The 23,189-nt window shown below is 40.7% G+C and overlaps 2 protein-coding genes across 3 annotated transcripts in view; both read left to right on the top strand.

Annotated features, from left to right (window-relative positions):
• The first annotated feature begins 2,371 nt into the window (after nucleotides 1–2,371).
• cwf19l2 (CWF19 like cell cycle control factor 2) lies at nucleotides 2,372–23,043 on the top strand. Its single transcript, XM_018687907.2, has 19 exons — nucleotides 2,372–2,489; nucleotides 3,824–3,934; nucleotides 4,158–4,283; nucleotides 4,639–4,755; nucleotides 5,044–5,163; nucleotides 5,573–5,666; nucleotides 7,310–7,425; nucleotides 8,357–8,936; nucleotides 9,201–9,444; nucleotides 11,196–11,314; nucleotides 12,875–12,969; nucleotides 14,894–15,022; nucleotides 15,630–15,767; nucleotides 20,571–20,783; nucleotides 21,194–21,310; nucleotides 21,511–21,666; nucleotides 21,783–21,863; nucleotides 22,048–22,149; nucleotides 22,611–23,043. Exons 1-19 carry the CDS (start codon nucleotides 2,397–2,399, stop codon nucleotides 22,749–22,751), a joined length of 2,892 nt encoding a protein of 963 aa, XP_018543423.1. The 5' UTR covers nucleotides 2,372–2,396; the 3' UTR covers nucleotides 22,752–23,043.
• The window catches only part of gucy1a2 (guanylate cyclase 1, soluble, alpha 2), a 45,855-nt gene continuing 45,289 nt past the window's right edge, over nucleotides 22,624–23,189 (top strand). Inside the window, exon 1 of one of the 2 annotated variants that reach the window (XM_051065360.1) lies at nucleotides 22,624–22,771. The gene's annotated coding sequence lies outside the window, so the exon portion shown is untranslated. The remainder of the gene's footprint in view (nucleotides 22,772–23,189) is intronic. The other variant, XM_018687906.2, reaches the window with a different exon arrangement.

The raw sequence follows: 23,189 nt of genomic DNA, 5'->3' as shown, positions 1-23,189 counted from the left end.
AGCACCAGAGGTAGCACAGGTCATTGTTCAAACTGCATTTGTGCATTCACTGATATTAACAGTGTTAATGTCATTTTTGCATGAATAGAATTACATAATCTGAGTTATATGTTGTGATTTTACTGAAAAAAAGGATAAAGTTTAAACAAAGTTAAGGGACTTTTGCACCACTGCTTTTCACCATAATGGTCTTATTTGGAGGATAAAGCATAAGTATTAAATGTCCAGCATTTGTGTAAAACAGCTGAGCAGAAGATAATGTTTTTAGAATTTACACGTAATTTTAGTCAGACATGTATTGAGTACTGTGGCTGAACAAAGAGTTCAGATTCATAATGTACAAAACACATGTCCTCTTTTGGAGCACCTGTAGTGTCTCCTCAAGTACTAACAATGGGCCAGTTTGGCAGCACTCTGTCCTTGTCACCAAAGTAATAAAGGTCATTTGTTTGGACTGTTTGATACACAATATGGTTTATAGAGAAGATTGTTTAAATTTAAATTCAATCACTGATTTTAATTAATTTTAGTTAATACTGCACCTTGAATTGTCAGTTTTATAATCAGTGCTGCAACTGATCTAATCTAAGTACACTTTTATTCTGAAAAATTGTGAAAAACTTAAAAATGTGGAGGCAGTATTGATTGATTGATGTTAAATTATAAATTTAACTGAAATAACTGCTAGTTTTAGATCAACTGATGAGCAATCATTACTGCATTTCAGCTTAGAGTCAGTGTTAGTTTGTGTAATGTAGTAACACTGATCTATGACTTCATTCCTCTTTCTCTTGCACTCACACACATTCTCACGCAACATCCTATTTACAAGTTTACTAGACGACTGTAGAGACAGAATGAATTGTAGGATAATGGGGTATTGATGGCGGTGGAGTGGAGCATGGTAATTTGTTGTGGTCCCTTGGTGGCAGGTTGGTAATGGGTCAGTGGCTCCTGGTAAATTACCCCTGTGGCTCCTCAATCCTCTGTGACCCACACACACACACACACATTGTGGTGCTGAGGCAGGAGACGGTTTGGTGGCTTTTATTGACAGTGGCTTATTGATTAAGGTGAAGCAGACTGTGTGTGTGTGTGTGTGTGTGTATGTGTATGTGTGAAGGAGAAAGTGAGAGGTTTCATTTGTAGTATCACACACACTAATGTGCGTATGGGAGTGTGTAGCAGTGTTGTTGTGCGTTTTGAGTCTGTCAGTAGGTTTGTGCCTGACATTTGGAGAGATAATTAAAATTTAAAGGTGTGCCTCCCCCAGGTATAGCCCATTGATTTGGCAGGCTACAAGACATTTAAAATCTTCAGCTCACAGGAGTCAGGAGACATTTATACTGAAACAATGTACAACACTTCCTTCCCTGATGGATAAGTGTGATGTGCTGTGTTGAAAAGGGAATCATTTCAGGGTGAGATATAATAGCATAACGTGAGTGGGTTCCCCTGTCCTCGTGCTTTTTTCTTCCTCTGGAGCTGTTTTTCAAGAATTGGGTCATTGGCATACAGTTATATTTTAGACAACAGGAAGCTTTGTGGCAAGAGTTCAGGGGAAGACCTTTTACTGTTTCAACATGCCAGTGTCCCTGTGGACAAAACAAGCTCCACTAAGAAACATTTCACTGGGTTTGAAGAAGAAGAACTTGATTGGCCTGCACAAAGATGTGACATCGAGCCCATCCAGCACCTTTGGCACCAACTGAAACGTGACTATGATCCAAGTCTTATAACCCAACATCTCTGCCAGACCTCAATGCTCCTGTGGCTAAATGGGAGCCTATTACTTCAGCCAGGTTCTAGATCTTATGGAGATCTTTCAGAGGAGTGGAGGTTCATACTGCAGTACATTCATACCCATTGTTTGGAAATGAGATGTTCAACAGTCGTGCATAGTAATTTCACCATTTTACAACTATTACTATTTATTTACCTCTGTTGCTCCTCCTCACTGTAATTTCTAAATCTAATTTCTACATTTTGAAAACATGGATTTCTAAATATCATATATATAATATATAATATAATATTAAAATTTCCCCAATAAGAATAATTGATTAAGATTGTTAATGTTTTAATATCATCTTTGGCTTTGAAAAGAATTGTAAGGTTTGCTTGACTGGCAAAATGCTAGTCTAATTTTCTCCAGAACTGTCTTGTAAATGGACATTCATAAAAAGTGTTTTATTGTCTTTTTCCTCGTAACAAAAATCATATTTGTAAAAATCTACATATCAGAGTTTGTGGAATGTATTCACACAATTTTGCTTTGTATCCATTTAATTAATTGGGGCTATCGCATGCACTTTTTGGACTACAAGAACCGCAAATCAACGCTTGACGTAAACGGCAGCGCTTTGCGACACAACAAAAACGTTGACGGCGGCATCATGGCGGCGCACGGAGTCAGTTTTGAGAGTTCACGCAGCATCGAAGAAAGGAAGGAAAGTAAACGTCAGGCACGACAAGAGGCGCTAGAAAAGGTAGGGACTGTGAGGTGTGGATACAACAACTCTATAGGTAAATGTAGGTTTGTTTCATTTGCGTTAGAAAAGGCGTGAGTGATACCTGTTTACTCCTTAGCTAACAAGCTAAGGAGGCTTGCAGTTAAAGCTATGTGCGGGGCTGTTTTTTTGTGTCTCTTCCTATCCCTCCGTGTGTCTCGGAAAGCTGAAAGTACCCGTGCGTCTTCACATTAGCCCGATAGTGTGTGTCTGGACAGGCGGACACAGCTTAACTGCAGGAAGTGAGTTACAGAACAAACACTGAGTGAGTCAGATAGGGGACCAGTGTTTATACAGCTCTGATGTCATGGTCGCAGTTGTACACTGTGCCCAGCGTAAAGACTGGGACAGATCCTTGTTGTCGTAATCACATATACACACAGTTTTCCCATTGAGCGTTATCCTTTTCATCCGTTCAGCTTTGTTTACACTGCTGCCAGACACAGAGACACTGTCTCAGATCAGAGGCTGTCTTTTGTAAATGAGCATTAAAGGTTGTAAAGACACTATCTGCCCGGCTCACCTGTGCCTGAACTGGCCAAAGCAAAGACTGTGGCAGGGCCTGATTTATTATGAGTGAGCAGTTGGCTCATTATGAGTTTAGTGTCACTGCCATTGTATCAAGAAGATGTCAACATGAAGATGCTCAAATAGTTGGAAATCATAACTCTCGTCAGCAGTATTATGGCAATGTGGAGACTGTGTCATTGTTTGTGGACTTTCTGTGTCTGAACCTCTTGATTGACGATGAATGTGACCGATGCCACAACTCATCCTGCGACCTTCGCCCTGTACATAACTGGAAAAATATTGGCTTAAGTCACTATTGATCTTAATACTTGCTTTGCTGTGTCTTTCTCATGCTCATTAATCCACAGTTGAAACATATATGTTGAGTTTTTATAAGGGTATGATGGGTATAAATGTGCTCTAGCTGTGTGATTTCTCTGAGGCTGCTTTAGGTGAGTAGGAGGTTTCTTTAGATGAGTGAGTAGAGTAATGGAAATGTTTTCATCTCAGTTAATTTTTTGTCTGCCATTTAGGTGTCAGATTGTTCATTGTGTACCTAAATCTCTTTCAGTAAAGAATAAAACAATACAAAATTACCTCTTATCCAAATTCTATATCATCATCTCTATTTCAGCCCACAGAATCAGTTCAGCTCTACAGTTAATTAGATTGGCAGAAGATAGACATGTCTTAGGATGCAAATACTGGCATACCCTCACTTACAGGTACCCTTATTATCTTGCTGAGCTGTTTTGTTTATTTTCTTTTCAATTCATTTCTCTACTTTCTGTGCTGTCACCCAGGCCAAGCAGCAGCATGAGAGAGAAGAGAGGAGGAAGGAGCTTAAGAGGCAGAGAGGGGAGGACACTTGGATGCTCCCTGAGGTCAACCAGAGGCTGGAGCAGATACAGGAAGTAAGATGCAAGTTCTGTCTCTTTTCACTGCCATTATGATTTATATTGAAGCAGTTAGAGGAGAGGAGGAAGAGAAAGACCTTGATAATAATGATGGTCAATAACTATGCTGTCTTCTCTTGAAGTCAGGTATACTTAACACACCCCTAGATGGTCTGCCATCATGGAGACACACTGATGGAATTAAGGGGAAATAAACATAATTCATGGAATCTCCCCACAGGACAGCTCTGTGAAGAGCAAGAAGAAGAAAGAGAAGAAATCTAAAAAGAAAAAGGAGAAGAAGAAGAAGAAGGCCAAGAAGGAGAAGACAGTAGAAGCAGGAGATGGCTCTAGTGACAGCTCAGAGGTAGGTTATCAAGTTATTTTTCTCTGCAGGATTCCTTCTCCCAAGACCTAAAGTTAACACCTGAATAGTTTCCTGGTGTACTGGTTAATAACTAATAAAAAGTGACTGATTCTTCTAGGCTATAGGTGATTTGTAAATGAAAGTTTTCCTTGGTGGGCTAAGTTTTTGTTTTCTGTTATTCCCAGTGAGCTGTAAAGTTAAATTTGATTTGATAAAAGAAGCTTGTTATTATACAGCGATGGTAGCTTTTAAAAGTCAGCTTTGGGTCTTGCCCTTCATTTATCCATTTTCCATCCTTTTGTTTTTACTGCTATACTTCTTCATCATCGACTCTTTTCCTCTCTCTCTCTGTCAGGACTCAGCGCAGGAGTGGATTGAGGCTCAGCCTCAAGCACAAGCTGCTAAACCCTGGCAGGTTTCTGACGAGTCTAAGCCTTCAGAGAGCAACATCAGCCCAGCTCAGAATGTCCAGGTAACATTTATTCTTGGCTCTATAGACACAGGATAATAATACCAGTAATGTTTGGTGTCATTCCCCAATTTATCAGTTATCTTTCTCTCTTTATGTTTTGTTTTATTTTGATTTATGATGTTTCTGTTAAAACAACAGAATATCTGTTGACACAATCATTTCCAGCTGTGCCATAGGTGTTTTCAAAAGTCCTCTCTTACTCTTGATAGTAAACGCAAGACAAAAGTCTCTTTTCCACAATGGCTAGTGAATACACAATCTAAACAGAGCTGTCTCTCTGTCCTATAGAGAGATGAATGGATGACCTTTGACTTCCTGGCATTGAAAACCACGTCCACAGCAGAAAGGAGGGCTGAGAAAGAACGACTGAAAGAGGAGGAGAGGGCAAAGGCTCAGGCCATTGAAGAGGTGTGTGGCTGTTTTCTCCTATTTTCAGTCTTCAGTTCCCTTCTGCCCAGGGACAGGGTGGACAGTGTTCTCAGTCGGTTTGTTCACATGTAGCTGTTATTTGAATCCTAATGCAAAATAACCTGTATGTCTATGTACAAGGGAGATAAAGAGCGATCATGTGTGTGTGTGCTTGGATTGCACACCATGTGAAAACACTGGTAGTCATCTCCTCATTTTATCAACTGTTCAGTTGCCAAGGTAACAGAGGGTGTCCCCTCTCGGACAACAGTATACTGTGGTGTGTATGCGTGTATTCTTATTATTGTCTGCAGGGTGTTTATGTCTGCATTTTTTTGGCTTTTTGTTCCCTTGGTGTTTATTGTAGATCTACAGAACTGATTCTAGTGTGTGTGTGTGGTTCCCTCAGGCTGGTTTACACAAACTGGAGTTAAACCCATACTGGAAGGATGGAGGAACTGGTCTGCCCCCAGAGGAGATGGCTGGTACAGCAGCAAAGAAAGGTAACAATCACTAGTCTCTATTAAGACATTTTTCAGCATTGTAAAATATAGACTCCAGATTTACTTGTGTTATTTTCATCAACAATTAAGCAATAGCAGAATTCTTTGTGGAAGAATTAGAAATATGTGTTTGTCTACTGCAAGTTTCCTCAGTAGTCCAAAGTACAGTGCAGCTGCAGTACTATGGATCCTGTTAGCTAACTGTTGCCTTACTGTTCATCTCTAGCAAAGGAAAAAAAATAAATTACAAACAATGTGCAGATCAGATTGGTCCTCTTGCTCCTCACAGTCACATTCTGCTCATACACTCCCATGTTTACTTACAACACTCTATGCTCTTCCCTCTGCCTGTTCTTCTCCCCATGCTCTAACTTTCTCTCATTTCCTGGCAGACCTTTGTTTGTCTTGCTCTCTTATCCCCCTTGCTCTTGCTGGCTTCAGAAGTTTGTTTTCTATAAACTAAGGCCAGCCAAATTAAACAAGGTGCATAAGTGAATGATACACTTGACAAATGTATGGATTATTATAATATCCACTCACTCAGTGGATATTGTGTTGCACCACTCAGACTTGGTGATTGAAATGTTGTCTATAAAGAAAGAAGCTCAAAATGTACATCTATATATATGTATCTCTAACTATCTAGCCATCTAGCTGTATATACAGCTCATGCACTCTATGGATATGTAGACTGCATGCGTTATGTCTGACAGTCAGAGGGGGGCTACTGTAAATTGGGGATGAGATTGACACCATGTTAGTGCTGCTGAAAGTGTAGGAGAAAGGAGAATTTTAAAATCAGTGAGGTCTTGAATACAATTTTATATATTCAAAAAAGTCAACATGGTCATTTGATAGAAGACCGAGAGGACGGAAGAGTCACTGCATTAGGAGATTTAGAGAAAGAGAGAGACACAGAGAATAAGCTGTACTAAGCTGACAAGCAAATGCAGGTATGTGTACATGTGTTGCTTATCTCCACACATAAGTACTGTTCCCCCTAGAGTTGGCATGGCCTCACTGTTGTAAGCTTTATTTTAATAGCAAGACAGAATAAGCTGATACACACACACACACACACACACACACACACACACACACACACACACACACACACACACACTTTTGCTTACTCTCTCGTTCAAACTGTGTGCCAGATGGGAATGTTGTTTACTTCATCTTGTGTTGTAATTATGGGGTCGCAGTAGGTACAGACGTGTGTGTGTATTCATATTTAGCTTTGGATACACTTGGTTTTGTGCAGGAAAAAAAAGTCAAGGAAGCATTTGGTGGTAACTGTTCAGGTGATGTGTTCAGCCCCAGGCCCAGAATAACTGAAAAAAGCTGATATATAGCTTGAAGTGGTATGACAAGAGCAAAGAAATTCAAAGGCCAGCTCTGTCTTTGTTGATATGACATACACCATAGAGTTTTCTAAATTGTGTAGAGGAGGTCATAGTGATGACAAAGATGTCAAGAGTATCTATTTTTTTTTTTTTATTTAAATTCCTCCACCTCTCAGTCATTTAATCACACTTGTCTTTTTTATTGTCACTGGTCATTGCTCACCCGTCCCCTGTCATCTGCAAAAACAACTTTGCATGTGCTTCTGTTTAACTGTGTTTCATTCCCTGTCCTTGCAGGCCCAGTAGTTAATGACGGAGGTTTGAGCTGGCTGAGGAAGAGCTACCAGAGGATGAAGGAGCAGGCAGAGAGGGAGAAGCGCAGCCTCGACGATGTGGTGGCTGAGAGATACGGAGTGAGAACTGACGGCACACAGGCAGCGGCGGCTCACACATTCACATTCATGATTTATCAGTGCACATACGGTTATGTGGGAAAAGCCACAGCAGAGATGAGGATGTTGCATTATATTTATTTATTGCAAATGGAGATTTGGACATAAAAACACTGATTCCCAGTTACTGACTTGCATGTCAAGATACATGCACTTAAAAGCCAAGGATTTAAACACACTCACACACTGAAGAATGTGTGTCTTGCTACCTTGCTTTATTATAATCATGTCTCTTTGTTGTTTGACATCACATCAAATGCTTTTCTTCTAGTAAAGTAGAGACATCCTTTATACTTTCATCATAGCTAATTGTTAACAATGTAATCTTTGTATATGTACATGTATTTTTTCTGTATTTGTGTGGCACTATGTTATCTTGAAGGTGTGTTTGTATGCTTTGGTGTCATGGATTGGTGAAAGGCCAGGTAGTGTGACTTTTTCGTTGGCTGCTCTGATACTCTCAGCTCTGGTGTCTGACTGACGGCGCTGTCAGCAGCCCGGTAGGAGAGACGCTCTGCTGTGCAGCAGGATTTCATTACTGAATTAATTCACTTATTAAATTAATTAGTTCATAATTGAATAGCCAAATCCGATTTGACTGACAAAATACTGAGTTGGGTACTGCCCCACTTTTTAGCAAATCCCACAGACCCTCTGGTTTTTGTATGCATTACTTGTGTTCAAGTAGGAGCTTTCAGATGGCACAGTGTTCACTGCTGTCAGTTAGATCTGTTTTTTGCCTTAATTTTATATGCCATGTATGCAGGGTTTTTTTCCACTGGACCACCAGTAAAGTGCCACGGGTGAATGGTTTGGACGTTTGTGAATAGCTGAGCTGCAAAACCTGAGAAAGTGTTACAGTATTTTAACCTTGTGTTTCTCCTTTTTATAGTCAATGGAAGAATTTCAGCAGAGACTTGCTGAAGCTGAGAAAGCTGTGTATGGACAGAGGAGAGGGGGAGGAGATGGAGATGGCCCATTGAGAGGCGGGTGGAGGAAAGGAGAGAGTGAGGCCAGAGAGAGATGGAGGAGAAGAGAGGGAGATGAGGAGGATGGAGGTTGGTGGAGAAAAAATGAAAGAGAAAGAGACTCATTGCCCCGAGACAGAGAGAGATACCATCCAGGGAGAGGAGAGGACAGGGAGAGGGACAGGGAGAGGGGATGGCATCGAGGGGGAGGGGATGGAGACAGGTATAGAGATAAGGATAGGGACAGAGACAGAGACAGAGTCAGGGAAAGAGACAGAGAGAGAGATAGAGGAATAGACAGAGGGAGAGAAAGAGATAATGACAGAGACAGAGAGAGGGACAGAGACAGGGATGGAAATAGGGAAAGAAATAGAGAAGTAGATCAACCCAGTGCTGCATCATCATCATCATCGTCTGGGCAAAGTTGGAGTCAACGTTCCCTCTCTCTTGGGTCACTAAAAGGCCGCTTCCTCAGACCCTCAGAAGATGATAACAGTGGTGAAGGTGGGTTGATGTCAACACCTCTGACCAAGTCAGATTTTGCAGAAATAAACAGCATTTTGATCTTAAACAGCAATGGTTACATTAAGTCTCATATTCTGTTCATATGGGTTAAACCCTGTGCTCTTTTTTCTTTAATTTTTGAAAACCAGCAACAACATTTCCACTTAGTTTCTATCATAAATCAGGAAAGCTTGTTTCAACATAGTCTAATGTGGCAAGAATCTCAGAGGCCATAATATGTCTTGTAATGTCTTTGCTGTGCAGCTCTGGAGTGTCCTCCTCCTGCTCCAGCTCGGCCCTTTACAGGATTCCTGAAACCCAGTTCTGACAATGAAGACTCTGGTCCGTGTAACACTAGCGCTCCAGCCTGGAAGAAGAGCAGCAATCCCGCACGAGAATCTGACAGCTCAGAAAAAGCACAGCAGGAGAAAGAGAGGGATCCTGGGAAAACTGTAACCGCTGCTCAAGATGGTCCATGTGGCGACAAAGCTGCTGTGATGGCATCAAGGTTTTAAGCTTTTCATTTTTTATTTTCTCAAGGTTAGCCATGGTGTTTCACATTTAACAGCTGTATAGACTGAGTGTACCAGTTGTATTTGTGTTTTGATTGCTGTTATTGGAGTTATAACCACCAGCAGTAGCTTTTTTAAAACACATGTAATCATATTCTTTAAACCCCTTAACAACTGATTTTCAAACGATTCAAACCAGTACTTTGGAGTTTTTTTCTTCAACAAGACTGCAATTCAGAAAGCTACAGTCAAGCCACACTGTCATCTTTGGAGTTCAGTACAATTTAGAAATCACAGGTGTACTTTCCTATTTATATTTTTACATAGCCCAATACAATAGAAGTATAGAAAGTCCACATTATTAAGAATTTTAGTTGTGTATTTTCAGTTACTTGTTTTGCGTGAGATTTTGGTTTAATACGGCCTGTTAAGAGTTGTTACAAGTTTGATTTGTAACAGGGCCCACACACACACACACACACACACACACACACACACACACACACACACACACACACACACACACACACACACAAACAACATAAACTACAGGAACTCGTGAAACTTTTAAGAGACGGTGGATAAAAGTATCCATGCGTGTTATATCATGTTAATGTATTCATATTACAGCCTTACAGGAAATGTTCTCACAGTAATCCCTTCCATTAAACCTGGCTGTGTCTTCCCATGTGTACTTGATTAGTTTCAAAGGGCCTACAAGAACTCTTAAAGTCCTTATCTGCTTTTGAATGTTAGTCTTGATATTCCCAGGAAACCTCCTCAGGTATCTAAGCTCTGAGCTTGTAACTCATACATTATCTGTCATATTTCTGTCTTGATAGCTGTGCCATTAACATGTCTTATTGCTAATTTCACTGTACACCCCCTTCCTCCTTTGTTGTAATTGTATTTCTATCCCTCTCATCATCATTCTTATTTCATGTTAATCTCATCCATTGTTACTTTAAGCTTCTTGCGTTTCAACATACATGACTATGCAGCCTTATTTAAAGGGACACTTAACTGTAAAATTCACTCAGTGGCACAGAAACTGAGTCAAATGATTGCATCATATGCTTATATGTTTTCGTGGCAGTCCAACATATAGCAGTGTTGCAGGCCAGATGTCGGAGTATCACAGCTTTGTAGAGCCTTCTCCGTTGTGTGCTTTGCCTCATTAGGCTAAGTTGTTTGGGTAAACCAGCACCCAGAACCCCTGCAGCATGAAATGAGTCTGCAGTGTGGCAGCAGAATGAAATGAGGCTATGAGAAGTGTAATAGCCTAGAACGATGCTTTCCAGGCTGCAGTTCAGATCCTCACAGGCAAAGCTGTAATGATCTCTGGGGGGGCACAAAGACTCAAATGAATCATAACAGATAAATGCTGTGAGAGCTCAGAAGAAAACAACTAAATGGTTAAATTAAAAAACTTCCCAAATAAGTTTCCCCTTTAGAGGATTTAGGACGATTACCAGGGAGGGATAATGAAGTCAGTGAATCCTGTTCAGAGGGTGAGTTATGGAGGATATCTGGTAGTGTTAGTGTATCACTGGTAGTATCACTTGTGTTCTAATATGTTTGTGAAACATCATGAACCAACTGGACAGATAAGTTTGATTTCAAAGGTTTTCCTAAATTGATGACATGTTGTGACTGATATTTGAACTTTTCAGTTTTTTTTTAAATTTCCCTTTCTACCTCTTGGTTTTGTTCTGCCCTTCAAACTCTCCTCTTCATCTTTACTTAGGAGTGAGAGTGAAAGTGAGGAAGAGGAGGAGGAGGAAGAGGAGGCTCCCCTGCTGTCAGAGGAGGAGATGAACAGACTGGCCAGTGAGCTGGTGAAGGCAGAGATTCAGGGGGAAGACGGTGAGTCCTCTTTATGTTACTCTCAGCCTCTGTGACTTCCAATGGAAATTAATCTGTCGGGCCGACTGCAAGACAACTCTCCCGTTTTCCAACACCTAGTTTTAGGAAAAAGACTTTTTTAAGTTGAGAAACAATTTATTGGCCTAGTCTTTTGAAGTGGTGAGAATGATTTTCTCTGGCACCCAGTTGCTGTTGCACCACAATTCAAGTTGTTTGCGCAGAATTTCCTCCCACAGATTCCTCAGAGCGGGGTAGTAGAACTGACCCTGAACGAATTCATGGTGCACAACCCAGCAAATATCGAAGGAAAAGATGAGCATGCTCTCAATTGCGCTCTTGACCTGATGCACCGTCTTCGTCAGTGTGGACTTTTCCGCTGTGAAGACTGCTGTTTGGTCTGGGTCACATCTGTAGACCCAGCTCTCGTTACTGATGATGATCCTTGACACGAAGGTTGGGTCCTCCCAGGCCCGCTGACTCAGATCTTTGCTGCTTCTGCTCCATGGCGAAGCCGCAAATGTGCACCTTCGAGCGGTCACAAAAACACGTATAACACAGATCTGGATGTTGAGTCATTCATTCACAACAGGAACAGTCTCAGGGCTTTTTGATCACATCTCATAAACAATAAAATAAATGTCTTTCAGTCACTTGTAGTATTATATTTTATTATGCTTTTCAAGGGTTGATTTGCAGTAAACTAGCTTTAGCTTTAGCTGAAAAGCTGATTTGCTTTTTCTCAACACGTTTCTTTCAGCTGTTTTCTTTGCATAGATTTAAAAGCACACCAGGGGATCCATTAATTTATAGTGTTTATTGATCTGTGCACTTAACTCTTCCTGTCAATGCTAAGAGTGCTATTGGGATCTCTTATAGAAAGTGTTACAGGGCTGTCTGTTAAAAACACACACTCACGTTTGAGCACACACTTAGATACACACACACTCACACCTATAACACTAAGTGTTATCAACCTGACAGCTAGCATCTCCCTACACGGCAAAGCAATCAAACCAATATTCCCAAACCTCTGTATGTGTGTGTTAAACCCTTAACAGTCACGCACTTTTATGGCCTGTACATAAAGGTATCGATATCTGTCACTCCAGTATGGCTTTAGAGGCTCTGTGTGTGTATGTGTGCTGGAGACAGATGTTTTTTTCTCTCAGTCCTCTGTAGTTTTTCTGTTTTACAGTGTTCAGCCTCAAAGCCTTTTATCTGACAACTGCTGAAAAACAACTTTAGTTAGGAAAAGTAGTCAGCTATATATTAAAATGCAGCCCATAAAAATCTCCATGCTGCAGTTTCTGTTTACATATCTGCTAATATTTACAGTATATGCATATGACAATAATACAATAATCCAATATCCAATGTTAATTTGCCTTAATCTTCTTTTATAGGCTCAAATCTGCCAAACAGATTGTGTACCACCAAAAACCTGTGTACAGCAGTGTTTACTGACTTATACTGATTTGTTATAAATGTGCAGAATTTTTAAAAGCATTTTTGTTTATCAGATATATGTATGTCTTTATTTGTGTGTTTTTCAGGCTGTAGTTGAGAAGCTGAGATCACAGCTGGATGCAGCACGGAGAGCCAAAGAGAGCCACGCTGCCCGAAAGAAGCTACAGGAAACCGCTAAATCAAACCAGGTCTGTTGATACTATGTTCTAAGTCTTACACAGTCTAATCTAACTAATGTAAATAGACAAAATGTTTTAGGCACCTCTTCCAATTTAACAAAATACAATTCAACATTCAACAGCAACACAAAGTATCTCAACTGAAGATACCCCGCACACTGCAGATTTTCACATGTATAATCACATGAATTCCTATATAGACACACCATCCTAATGTGCATAAACTCTCAAAACGTACACAGATGTAAACACATGCACACACAGGAATAGATAGATACACAGCCCTCTCCCAGGCACACATGCACACACGCACTGAATCTTCCCATGTCTGATTTATCTGCTGGCTGCTTCTTTTTCCTCTCCCAGAGTCTAAATGCAAATCCAAACATTCAAGGCTATATCTTTGCTAAACTTCACACACACACAAACACACAGCAGGTTACTGCAGCAGCCATCTCTCACGCCATACAGCAGGCAAGGAAAGCACCTCACACACGCTCGTCTTCACATGAAACAAAACTCTCTGCTGTTACGACTGACTGGTTTTAAAAGGAATTTGTTTGTTGGAAGTCTCCTTGCTGCTCGGCTCTTATGTCTCGCTCTCTGTATGGAAACCGCTCCTGCTCTGTATTTTAGCAGACCCTGGTGGGAACAAATGTCTTTTTTAGTGCTGACGATGCTCTCTCCTACCAGAGGTTGTTCAGAGTGTGCCCTTGTGTTAATGTGTGTGTGTTTGAAAGAGAGAGCAACAGAAGGAGAAAGAGACAGAGAGAGTATATATACCATCCTGCCTGTGTTTGTAGCACAGGCAATCAACAGAGAGCAATGGCTGTGCCCTGACACCTCAGCACTGCTTTATCTCCTCTCACTGGCATTGCTAATGCACGCACACACACACAAAAACACAAACACACACACACATATATATTCCCAGATAAATGGCGGCGTACTTCCGACATGAGCAGACTCCAGACAGTTTTATAAACACATGGAAAGCAGGCTGTGATTATTTATATAACCTGTATGTCATCATTTGTAAGTTGGACCAGATTCATCCCCAATAAGGCCATCCTGTCCAAATTAAAAGACTATAGCAAGATCCTCCATAAGATTTCAGAGAAAATGTCATAATTCTTAGGCTTTAGTGCACTTACCAGCTGAGAGGTACTTCAGCTCTCTTAAAGATGGAGTGCAGTTGATTTGCACTCATTTGAGCTCTTTCCAATCTGTCTGGTTACGGTAGACTTTTGGCTTATCTTCACTTTTCAGTGTTTTGACTTGTTGCCTGTCTAACTCATATTTAGTGTTTTCACTCTGTGTGGAGCCTTGGCAGGCCTAACTGTGCCGACTGGAGCAAAGAAAATGTTCTCTTCTATCATATTGTTTCTGACAGTCCATCTTGCTATTTCAGTTTCTTTTGACTGTCTCCCATCCTCTCTGCTACTCCCACCTTGTGCTTGTTTCTTGTCTGTCCGTGTCTTCTTTTCAAAGTCCAGTCTGTCTAATGGTCATTTATTCAAAGCTTCTCTGAAAAAAAGCACCACACAACCACCCTCATTTATAAATACTTTCAGCAACTTCAATCCAGCTGTTTGATCATATGCAGGAAGTATGAATATACAGTATTTTTTTAAAATGAGTAGTTGGAGTCAATGTTTTCATTAAAACATTTCATCCTGTGAGTAGGTTATGTTAGATTATACTCACCTTTTTTAAACCTAATGACGTGTGTGTTCCTGTTAGAATAGTCATTCAAATGCTGCATTTCTGACCAGATATTTTTTGGAGACAGAGGACAATTTCAGGCATTAATCTTGTGGTTTTATCCTGATGTTTGATGCTTCAGAGACTAAAAAATGATTCAGCCTTCTAGGAATTAATTTAGTCTGATATTAAATTATAAATACAACCTGACTGTGTTTTGGTTTTCCAGGTGCCGGGTCGCTCCACTGAAGACCAAGAGATCCTGCTGTTTAGAACAGATCAATCAGGTCGGGCCTGGCCAGTCAAGCCTGTCTCTGGACCCCAAGAGCCCCACGGAGGACGACGGAAAAAGAAACCGGTAAGAAACCTCTACAGGGGTAGAGGAGTGGTAGGGGGAAAAATTACAAGACTGCAGGTTTTTTTTAAATAGGGGAATAAAATATGAAAATCTAGTGCTATGCACATGAAGAAATCAATTTTAAACTGCATCAGAAAAACCACTGCTAAGGACAAAGACAGAGTGGATCCTACACATTACTGCAACAACGAGATAGAGGTATTGAAAAAAGGGGGGAGCAGATGAGAGGTTTGTGTCCTGCTATTTGTTCCTTGTCGTTTGATATTCATCAGAGTGTGTAATGAGAGCTCAACAAAGCTCTCTATTCCTTTCTCTGTTTGCGGTTATTATAAATGTAGTTAGTGGTCTGGCCTCCTTTACGGTCTGTCTCGTCCTCTGTTTCCATCATCATCAGTCTCTGATCTGTCTGTTTCTTTCTGTCAGAGTTCATCTTCCCAGGTTGACAGTCTGTTTTCCCCCTCATACGCTCATCATGTTCTCCCTCTCTCTTCTCTCCACTGTCCTTTGTCTCACACTTTCTCACCGCCCCTCTTTTCAACAATGTGATTTTGGATGCAATTTGAATAGGTTTTGAGATTGTGTCTTTTTGTTCTCTTTCTCTCTTTAGATTGAGACGCATGTTGATGGGGAGCGTGTGCGCTATTTCCAGGATGATGACAATGTTGGTCTGCAGGAGATGGTGAGGAGGGAGAAGATGAGCTCTGCACAGGATCAGAATGCCCTCTACTCTCGTATGGCTGCCAAGGTAAGAAAACAGTGACAACAGATAGAGGATGGAGAGGCAGTGCTGAGCACAACTTAGCAACAAGGGCAAGCATACTCCAGAGCCATTGCTCTGGCCCTGGTGGGTTTCCATATTCTTACAGACAAATTTTGATATTTAATTAATTTATAGCTGTTGACAGCTGACTCACTTTTCTTTTTTAAAGGTAATTTTCACTCTCTGATCAGGCTACTGTTTTTCCATTCTCTTCTGCCTCTGATCCTCTTTTTTTCTGTTATACTTTCTCTGACCCGTTCACATTGGACGCCACCTGACCTCAGAGTTGGTGTGTCCTCAACATCGTAAAAGCATCCTGTGATTCTATACACATCTGTGTACAGATGTGCACAGATTACCTGTCAATGAAAGCATTTTATTGATTGTAGATACCGGACACAATTTAGTATTTTTTTATTGAGCAGAGGTAGATGAAGGTAGACATAGAAATATGGCACAGCAAAGGAGCACTTAGATGTGTGTTTATGTGAAGGATCCACCTAGATTAATTCTGTCATACTTACCCTTAGGAAGTGGGAAAGGATAGATGTTTAGGATTTGTTCTGTCAGGTAGGTAGGCATTTGGCTCTGTGCCGTCATCCATTTCTTTCCACTACTACTCTTACATCTTCTCGTCTGTCTCTGCGACTCTCTCCTCCACTGTGTGCTTGAAATAGACGTACAGCAGCAGATGGGTACTGGCAGGTTGTGGTGCGTGTGTCAGTCTATCAGCAGTTTTACAGAGCTGTACTTTTCCTTGAGCCGAGGCATATTTTCCCTTTTCCTTCTTCTCTTTTCCACGTTTACTCCTTCTCTCTCTTTTGGTAGGAGTATGACAACAAGTGGTGTGAAAATCCTATTGACAGGTGTGTGTGTGTGTGTGTGTGTGTGTGTGTGTGTGTGTGTGTGTGTGTGTGTGTGTGTGCGTGCGCGCAAAGGAAGCATTAATAAACAAAGGGATGGAGGAGTTGCCATGACGATAAAAAAGACAAATGCTTTAGCTCACTTCATGTTTTTCCATTCTCCCACTTTCTCTACCTTCACTCGCTCACTTTCCCTTGCACACACACACACTCTTACTCGCCCTCACTCATATATTCATTATACTTGCATGCATATAAAAATACACACATACACACACACACACATTCTGTACCTACAAAGAGTGACACTAAAAATACATCTACAGTTACCATGGCAGGGCTTCTATAAATACCACTTCTAATCACAGCTATAGATTTATAATCTGCAAGAGAGAGCAAAAGAGAAAAGTATTTTGTCCCAGCAGCTCTCTCCCATCTCTGCATCACACTATACTTCTTTGGCCATTCCTCCATATCTCTTTTGCTCCCTCTATAATTATGTCTATAATCCCTATCTATAATTCCCTTTTTTTCCCTCTCAGTTTTATTAATCTTCCTCCTCTAACCCTTCTTCCATCTTCTTCTCCATCCTCTATCTGTTGTTTTTTGACAAGGAATGTGTGATTCCAGTTTTGACAATTATTGGGTTTTACAAAAATATAAGTCATCTTTTGGTCACAGCCACAAAAATGCAAAGAGGAGCTTGATTTGTAAATTTGGGTTTTTGTGATGCAAACGGTAGGGCTGAAAGACGGTGATGTCACGCAGCCCATCTGTCCATGTAACTGTCCAACCAAGTGTTTCATCCAGAGCAAGATATCTCCACAGCTACTGACCAGGTGCTGACCAGAGTAGCATGAAATTTTGCTTAAAATAAAAATATATATATATTGAGCAGATGGTGTCATGATAATCACTTGTGGATTCATACTCCTCAAAGGATGACACTACATGAGCCTGTCTCTTAAATTAATAGCCAGATTGCTGTAATAGTTGCCAAGCATATTCATACCCTCTAGGGGATTTTTTAAATCTTTGTGCAGTGGTGCAGTGCCCATTCAAAATGTGCCTGTCAGTAGGGGCTGATTGCTTGGCCTGTGTTAATGCAGCTTGCTTTCCTGGCTACAGTGTGTGTGGTCAGTTGGTTTTGTTTGTCACTGCTGGAGTTGGCAGCTCCCTTCTAGAAGTGTGTGGGTTATGGCAAGTAAAGTGAGTTTTACCCTTCTTAAAATGCTGCACCCTGTAGATTGCCTAGATGCTGCACTGTCCTCGTAGTGTAGTTTTGCATTTCTCTTGACATTAAGTAAAATGTTGAAAAGCAATGTTTGAGGCTCTCTCGAGAACCACTCATTCAGGAACCACAGTCGACACTGTACTTCCTTGCGTCCTCAGCAATACACCTCCTGAGTTTGAAGTCTATACACATTTAATATTCCTTTTGCTTGACTCAGTGTCTTTTTGAAGGCCATGTTATCAGGATGGAAGCTGGGTGCTTTGCATTCATGATATCTGGTCAAGGGAACCACATTGTTTAAATGTTTCTTCACTATTCTGTTAAATAAAATCCATCTCCCCTCCCCTCTCCTGTCATTTGTTCTTTTTTCACCTGCTCTCTTTCTCTTTTTTATCTTTTTTATTCTCTAGCATCCAAGCTCACTCCCTTTCACTCACCACCTTCACATCCACATTTTCTTTTGACATTGACATTGAGAATTGTTGTTTTGATTTCTTCCTCTTCTCATCACTTCTTCCCTTCTGCTGTTTCTTCTTTTATTCTTAACAACATCACATTTGTATTCTCTTTACTTCTCCTCTCCTCTTACTTTGCTGTTGTGCCTATCACTGTTTCTTACAACCCTCTCCTCTATAGTTCCTGCAGCAACCAGCCTCTCATCATTATTTTTCTTCTGTACGTCTCTAATGACAACTGTAGCTAGATTGGTTGTAATGGTGTTTTCTCCTGTGAGCTGTGGGGAAATGTAAGGCTGCAGTTACAATTTGACATTGGTATGTCCAGACAAAGCTGACAGGCAAGAAAGGAGAACTAATGACTGATTGTTTGATTTTAGATTTACAGAAATTAAAAGCATACCACACACACTATCACCTGTACCACAATCTTAAGTTCACAGGATCATGTGCCTTTGCCAGTTTGTCACTGTCAGTTTCAATCAATGAATGCGTATCCAGAAACCAAAAGGTACAGCTCTGTGTGCCTCTAAAAGCCAGTGATTGTGGAAACACAAGATAGACGACTCTTGCCATCTCTAATTTAGTGTTTTCCCTTAGTGTAAAAACATGTAGGTATCTATACTGTTGTCATTTAGTATGGATTTCACCATGTTTTCAGAGAATACAGCAAGTTTTTTGGACATGTTATTCATTGGTCAGAGTCTGTTTCGTTAGCAGACTATCATTGTCTGGGGATTTAGAATGGTGCTTGTTTATGCCTCTGCACCAGCAACAGCTGTGGCCTGTGGCATTCTGTTTTCGAGCACCTTGAGGGATTTTCATCGGCATGAACTCAAGGATGAACTGATTAAAATTTGGTGGTCAAAGGTCAAGGTCGTATATAGGTCATCGTATTTTTGACCATAAATCGAGACATACACTAATTATAACAAAACCAACTTAATACCTTTTATTAAATTCAATATATGAGTCTGGACAGGCATGGATGTAAACTGCAACTTGACTGGTGGAGGCATGTAACTGCAAAGCGGTAATAATTTAATAATACATGGGTAGTGTGCCAGACATATGTTAATCCCTTCCGATCTCCTGCTTCACGCTGAAATCACAATCTATAATTTAAATTACATCAGGAATGTGTCCATTTATCATTCGTTAAGACCTATGTAACAAAAAAATAATAAGCAGTGAACCTGAAGACAGCATGGATGTTGATTTAGTACTGCCATATGATGCCTAATTAGTCTACATGCAAGTGTGTGAGAGTGTGTGTGATGGCATCTGTGTGCAAGAAAATAAAACTGTCTGCTCTTGGACAACTGCAGCATGTGCTGCTGCACACTTTATGTGCAGTCCTTTGCACACACTCACTCCAATACACACACACACACACACACACACACATACACACACACATACACATACACATTCCCTCCCACACTGTCACTAAACTAATCCAATTTTCACTCTCACTCACACACTCTCTCCTACACAGCGAGTCATGCACACACACTTCAGCCATGCTTGTCTCTTGCTCTCTCACATACACACAGATTCCAACCTGTTGCCCAGTCACCATGGTGACAAGACTCAGACGTAGAAACACCAGAGTCTATACTCAGTGTCCCGCCTCACACTGTTAACACACAGAGACCAACTTGCATACAGGGCAGTTAAGGCACATCACTCACTCACACACACTCACACAAACACACAAACACACACACACACACACACACACACACACACACACACACACATACAGAGAATATGCCATGGAAACGGCACAGACGGTAATGGTGCGTCAGCACCTACATACACCAATTTGTGAAGCTACCAGCCATTTTCTAAAGACAGTCGGTATCTCTACAGCATTTTTAAGGGATTACCATTACTTTGTTTCCTCTTTTAAGAAGTGCCATTGTAGAATTGTTTTTGTTTTAAGCCTGAAATAAATAATATATCTATTATATTACTCTACAAAAAGAATTTCTAAAGCAAAGACAGTGAATGTTTGTACTTTAGCATGTTCTCTCATCATTTTTTGTTGGATAGAGAAAATATGCCAGATTTGGCTGAAAATGATCACACTCCTGTTAAACACTGCTCACCCTCTCTCTCTTCTTCTCTTCTTCCCTACGTCTCTGTTTCTTCCTCCACTTCCCCTCTCCAATCTTGTCTGTCGTGCCCATCGTCTCCATCCCCACCACTTCCACTCCACTCGACTCTCCAGATGATGGGGAAGACAGACGGTGACAACTACACGCTGGATGACATGTTTGTGTCGAGTGCAGCGCAGCGAGAGGGCGAGGGGAGGGAGGAGGAGAGAATGAGGAGCAGAGCCATCGGGGAGAGTAGGAGGCTGGCTGCCTCTATGGAGAAATGCCAGCACTGCTTCAGCAGCCAAGAGCTCCAGAAGCACCTCATAGTGGCAATAGGGAGCAAGGTAAGGAATCGTGAATGTAGGCTGTTTTAAGATGGGACTAATGTTAAAATCATTAGCTGCTCAAGTGATCCATTAACTCCCAAAGGTGTTGTCTTTCAGTGACTTGTGAGACCAGCAGTCCTAATACATTCAGTTTAAAACCGTAAAAGAACAAGAAAACAAGCTGAAATTATAAAATATAGACATTTTTTCTTAACAGATGATTCAGAACCATTAATTGGTTATCAAAATTGCTGCTGATTAATTTTCTGTCAATCAATAATAAGATTAATTGACTCATCATTGCAGGTCAAAATGGAAAAACTTTATGTTTTTCAACAGTTGGTCAGAAAAACAAGCTGTAAAAAGATGAATCGATGCATTTCTAAATTTCCTCTGTAATATGTATGTCTTTGCCATCTTGTGTCCAGGTGTACCTGAGCCTGCCCGCGGGATTGTCAATGACAGAGGGCCACTGTCTCATCTGTCCTCTCCAGCATCACTGCTCTGCCACCGGATTGGACGAGGACATCTGGTCAGAAATGCAGGTTAGCCAATCGGTGCTCCAGGTCTTGACAATCCAGGCTGAAGTGACAACTTCTAAAGTGACTATTGTTTTACAGTGGTGGTATATAAAGTCAGAACCAAATGCTACTTTCTTTTGCATTTCATTTTCAGTGTTTACTTCAAACAGGAACAGTTAGAATTTAATTGAGTTCACTTCTGTTCTGTGCTTTGCCAACCTCAGCTGTTCCGGCGCGCTTTGGTGCGTATGTTTGAGTCCCAGGAGTTGGATTGTGTGTTCATGGAAACACACATGAACCCACGCAGAAGACAACACATGGTCTATGAGTGTATCCCTCTGCCCCGAGAGCTGGGTGATATGGCACCCATATACTTTAAGGTTTGTGTGTGTTGTTGTCTCATCATTCTGAATAAACACATTTTGTCAAGTTATACATTGGAGAGGAATAACACCATGTCAAGTGTAGTGATACAGCTGTTTCTGTGCATCTCCAGAAAGCTATCATGGAGTGTGATGAGGAATGGGCCATGAACAAGAAGATTGTTGACCTTTCTTCTAAAGACATCCGCCAAGCTGTATGCTCTCATTCTGCCTCCAACTCAGTCTTTTTTATAATTTTTATTTGGTCTTTCTCACTTTTTCTCTCATTTTTTTACCCTCTTGTCTTGCCTTTCCTTTCTTTCCTCACTGTCCTCTCTGTTCTTGTATTCTCTTGTCCTTGTTAATTGTTCTTAATTTTTTTGTGTATTATCCTCCCAGGTTCCTCGAGGTCTGCCCTACTTTGCTGTAGACTTTGGACTCCAGGGAGGATATGCTCATGTCATTGAAAATGAACAGAAGTTCCCCCATTATTTTGGCAAGGTAAGTTTGTATATTAAGGCTGTTGTACCTCATGCATCATTATCCTGTTTTTCTTTTTTTATGCTAGTAGAAGTCACAGTCATTTGGTTCCAGGAGTTGTGATAAAATTTTACCACGCTTGTGTGACAGTGGGTCACAGCATCGGTTTTCCACATCCGACTCAGTCACTTTAGTGCAGACACTACATTGTGCATCAAAGACCAAGGAACATATGTTCAATGAAAAAATTGCTCCACTGTAGCAGCAATGGAATGGTCACAATTGTGCAAATTCAACCCGAAGTAGCTAAAGTTCAAAATACTTTGCTGTGAGTGATGTCAATGTTGCTTCACATGAATATTATAAGACATTTTGAGGGTATTCTTTATGTGATTGTCATGTTTTTTTCTGCCATAACAAATGAATTCTTGCTAATTTTCCATCAATATTTCAAAATTATCAATCCCTCTTTTCTCTCACAGGAGGTGGTTGGAGGCATGATGGACTTGGAGCCACGACGATGGAGGAAGTTGATCAGGGAGAACTTTGACGATCAGAGGAAAAAAGTCTTGCAGTTTGCACAGTGGTGGAAACCGTTTGACTGTACCAAGACTGAGGGCTAGCTGGACACACTGACAGAGAGGTGTACATGTGTTTTTTTGAGTAGGGAAGACAACGTACTCACGTACCATACATACACTGTTCAGGAGTCAAATTTGATGAGTGTGGTGCAGATGCTATTGCATCTACAAATTAAGAATTTGATGTCAAATTTAGAAATAAATATTATGAGAACATTTTTACTTAATAAAAAAAAGAAATCATTTGGTTATGTATTAGGTGTTATTTGTTACATAATGATGCCAGAAATTTCTTATGGTCATGCTCTTACAATAAAAATACCTCAGACCAAAATCTTATTTCCCCATCATGTATTAATACTAAATATTAGAATAAAATCTGCAAAGATAGACTAACATTCTAATTTGGGCAGCGGCGTCACTGCTTGTATGTTGGTGGTTGGAGTGAATTATCTTTTCGTTACTACAAAATCTTTACTT

Source organism: Lates calcarifer, linkage group LG21 (assembly GCF_001640805.2).
Source record: "Lates calcarifer isolate ASB-BC8 linkage group LG21, TLL_Latcal_v3, whole genome shotgun sequence".
Taxonomy (NCBI): Eukaryota; Metazoa; Chordata; class Actinopteri; family Centropomidae; genus Lates; species Lates calcarifer.
The sequence above is the reverse complement of the archived record's forward strand: the minus strand, read 5'-3'. Positions and strand labels throughout refer to the sequence as shown.

Excerpts from the sequence above, each read along its gene's own strand:
- cwf19l2 (XM_018687907.2), top strand. The coding sequence starts at position 2,397 with ATGGCGGCGCACGGAGTCAGTTTTGAGAGTTCACGCAGCATCGAAGAA. Across the intron at positions 5,164-5,572 it reads AGGCTCAGGCCATTGAAGAG|GCTGGTTTACACAAACTGGA; the intron begins GTGTGTGGCTGT and ends TGGTTCCCTCAG. Across the intron at positions 11,315-12,874 it reads AGAGATTCAGGGGGAAGACG|TTGAGAAGCTGAGATCACAG; the intron begins GTGAGTCCTCTT and ends TTCAGGCTGTAG.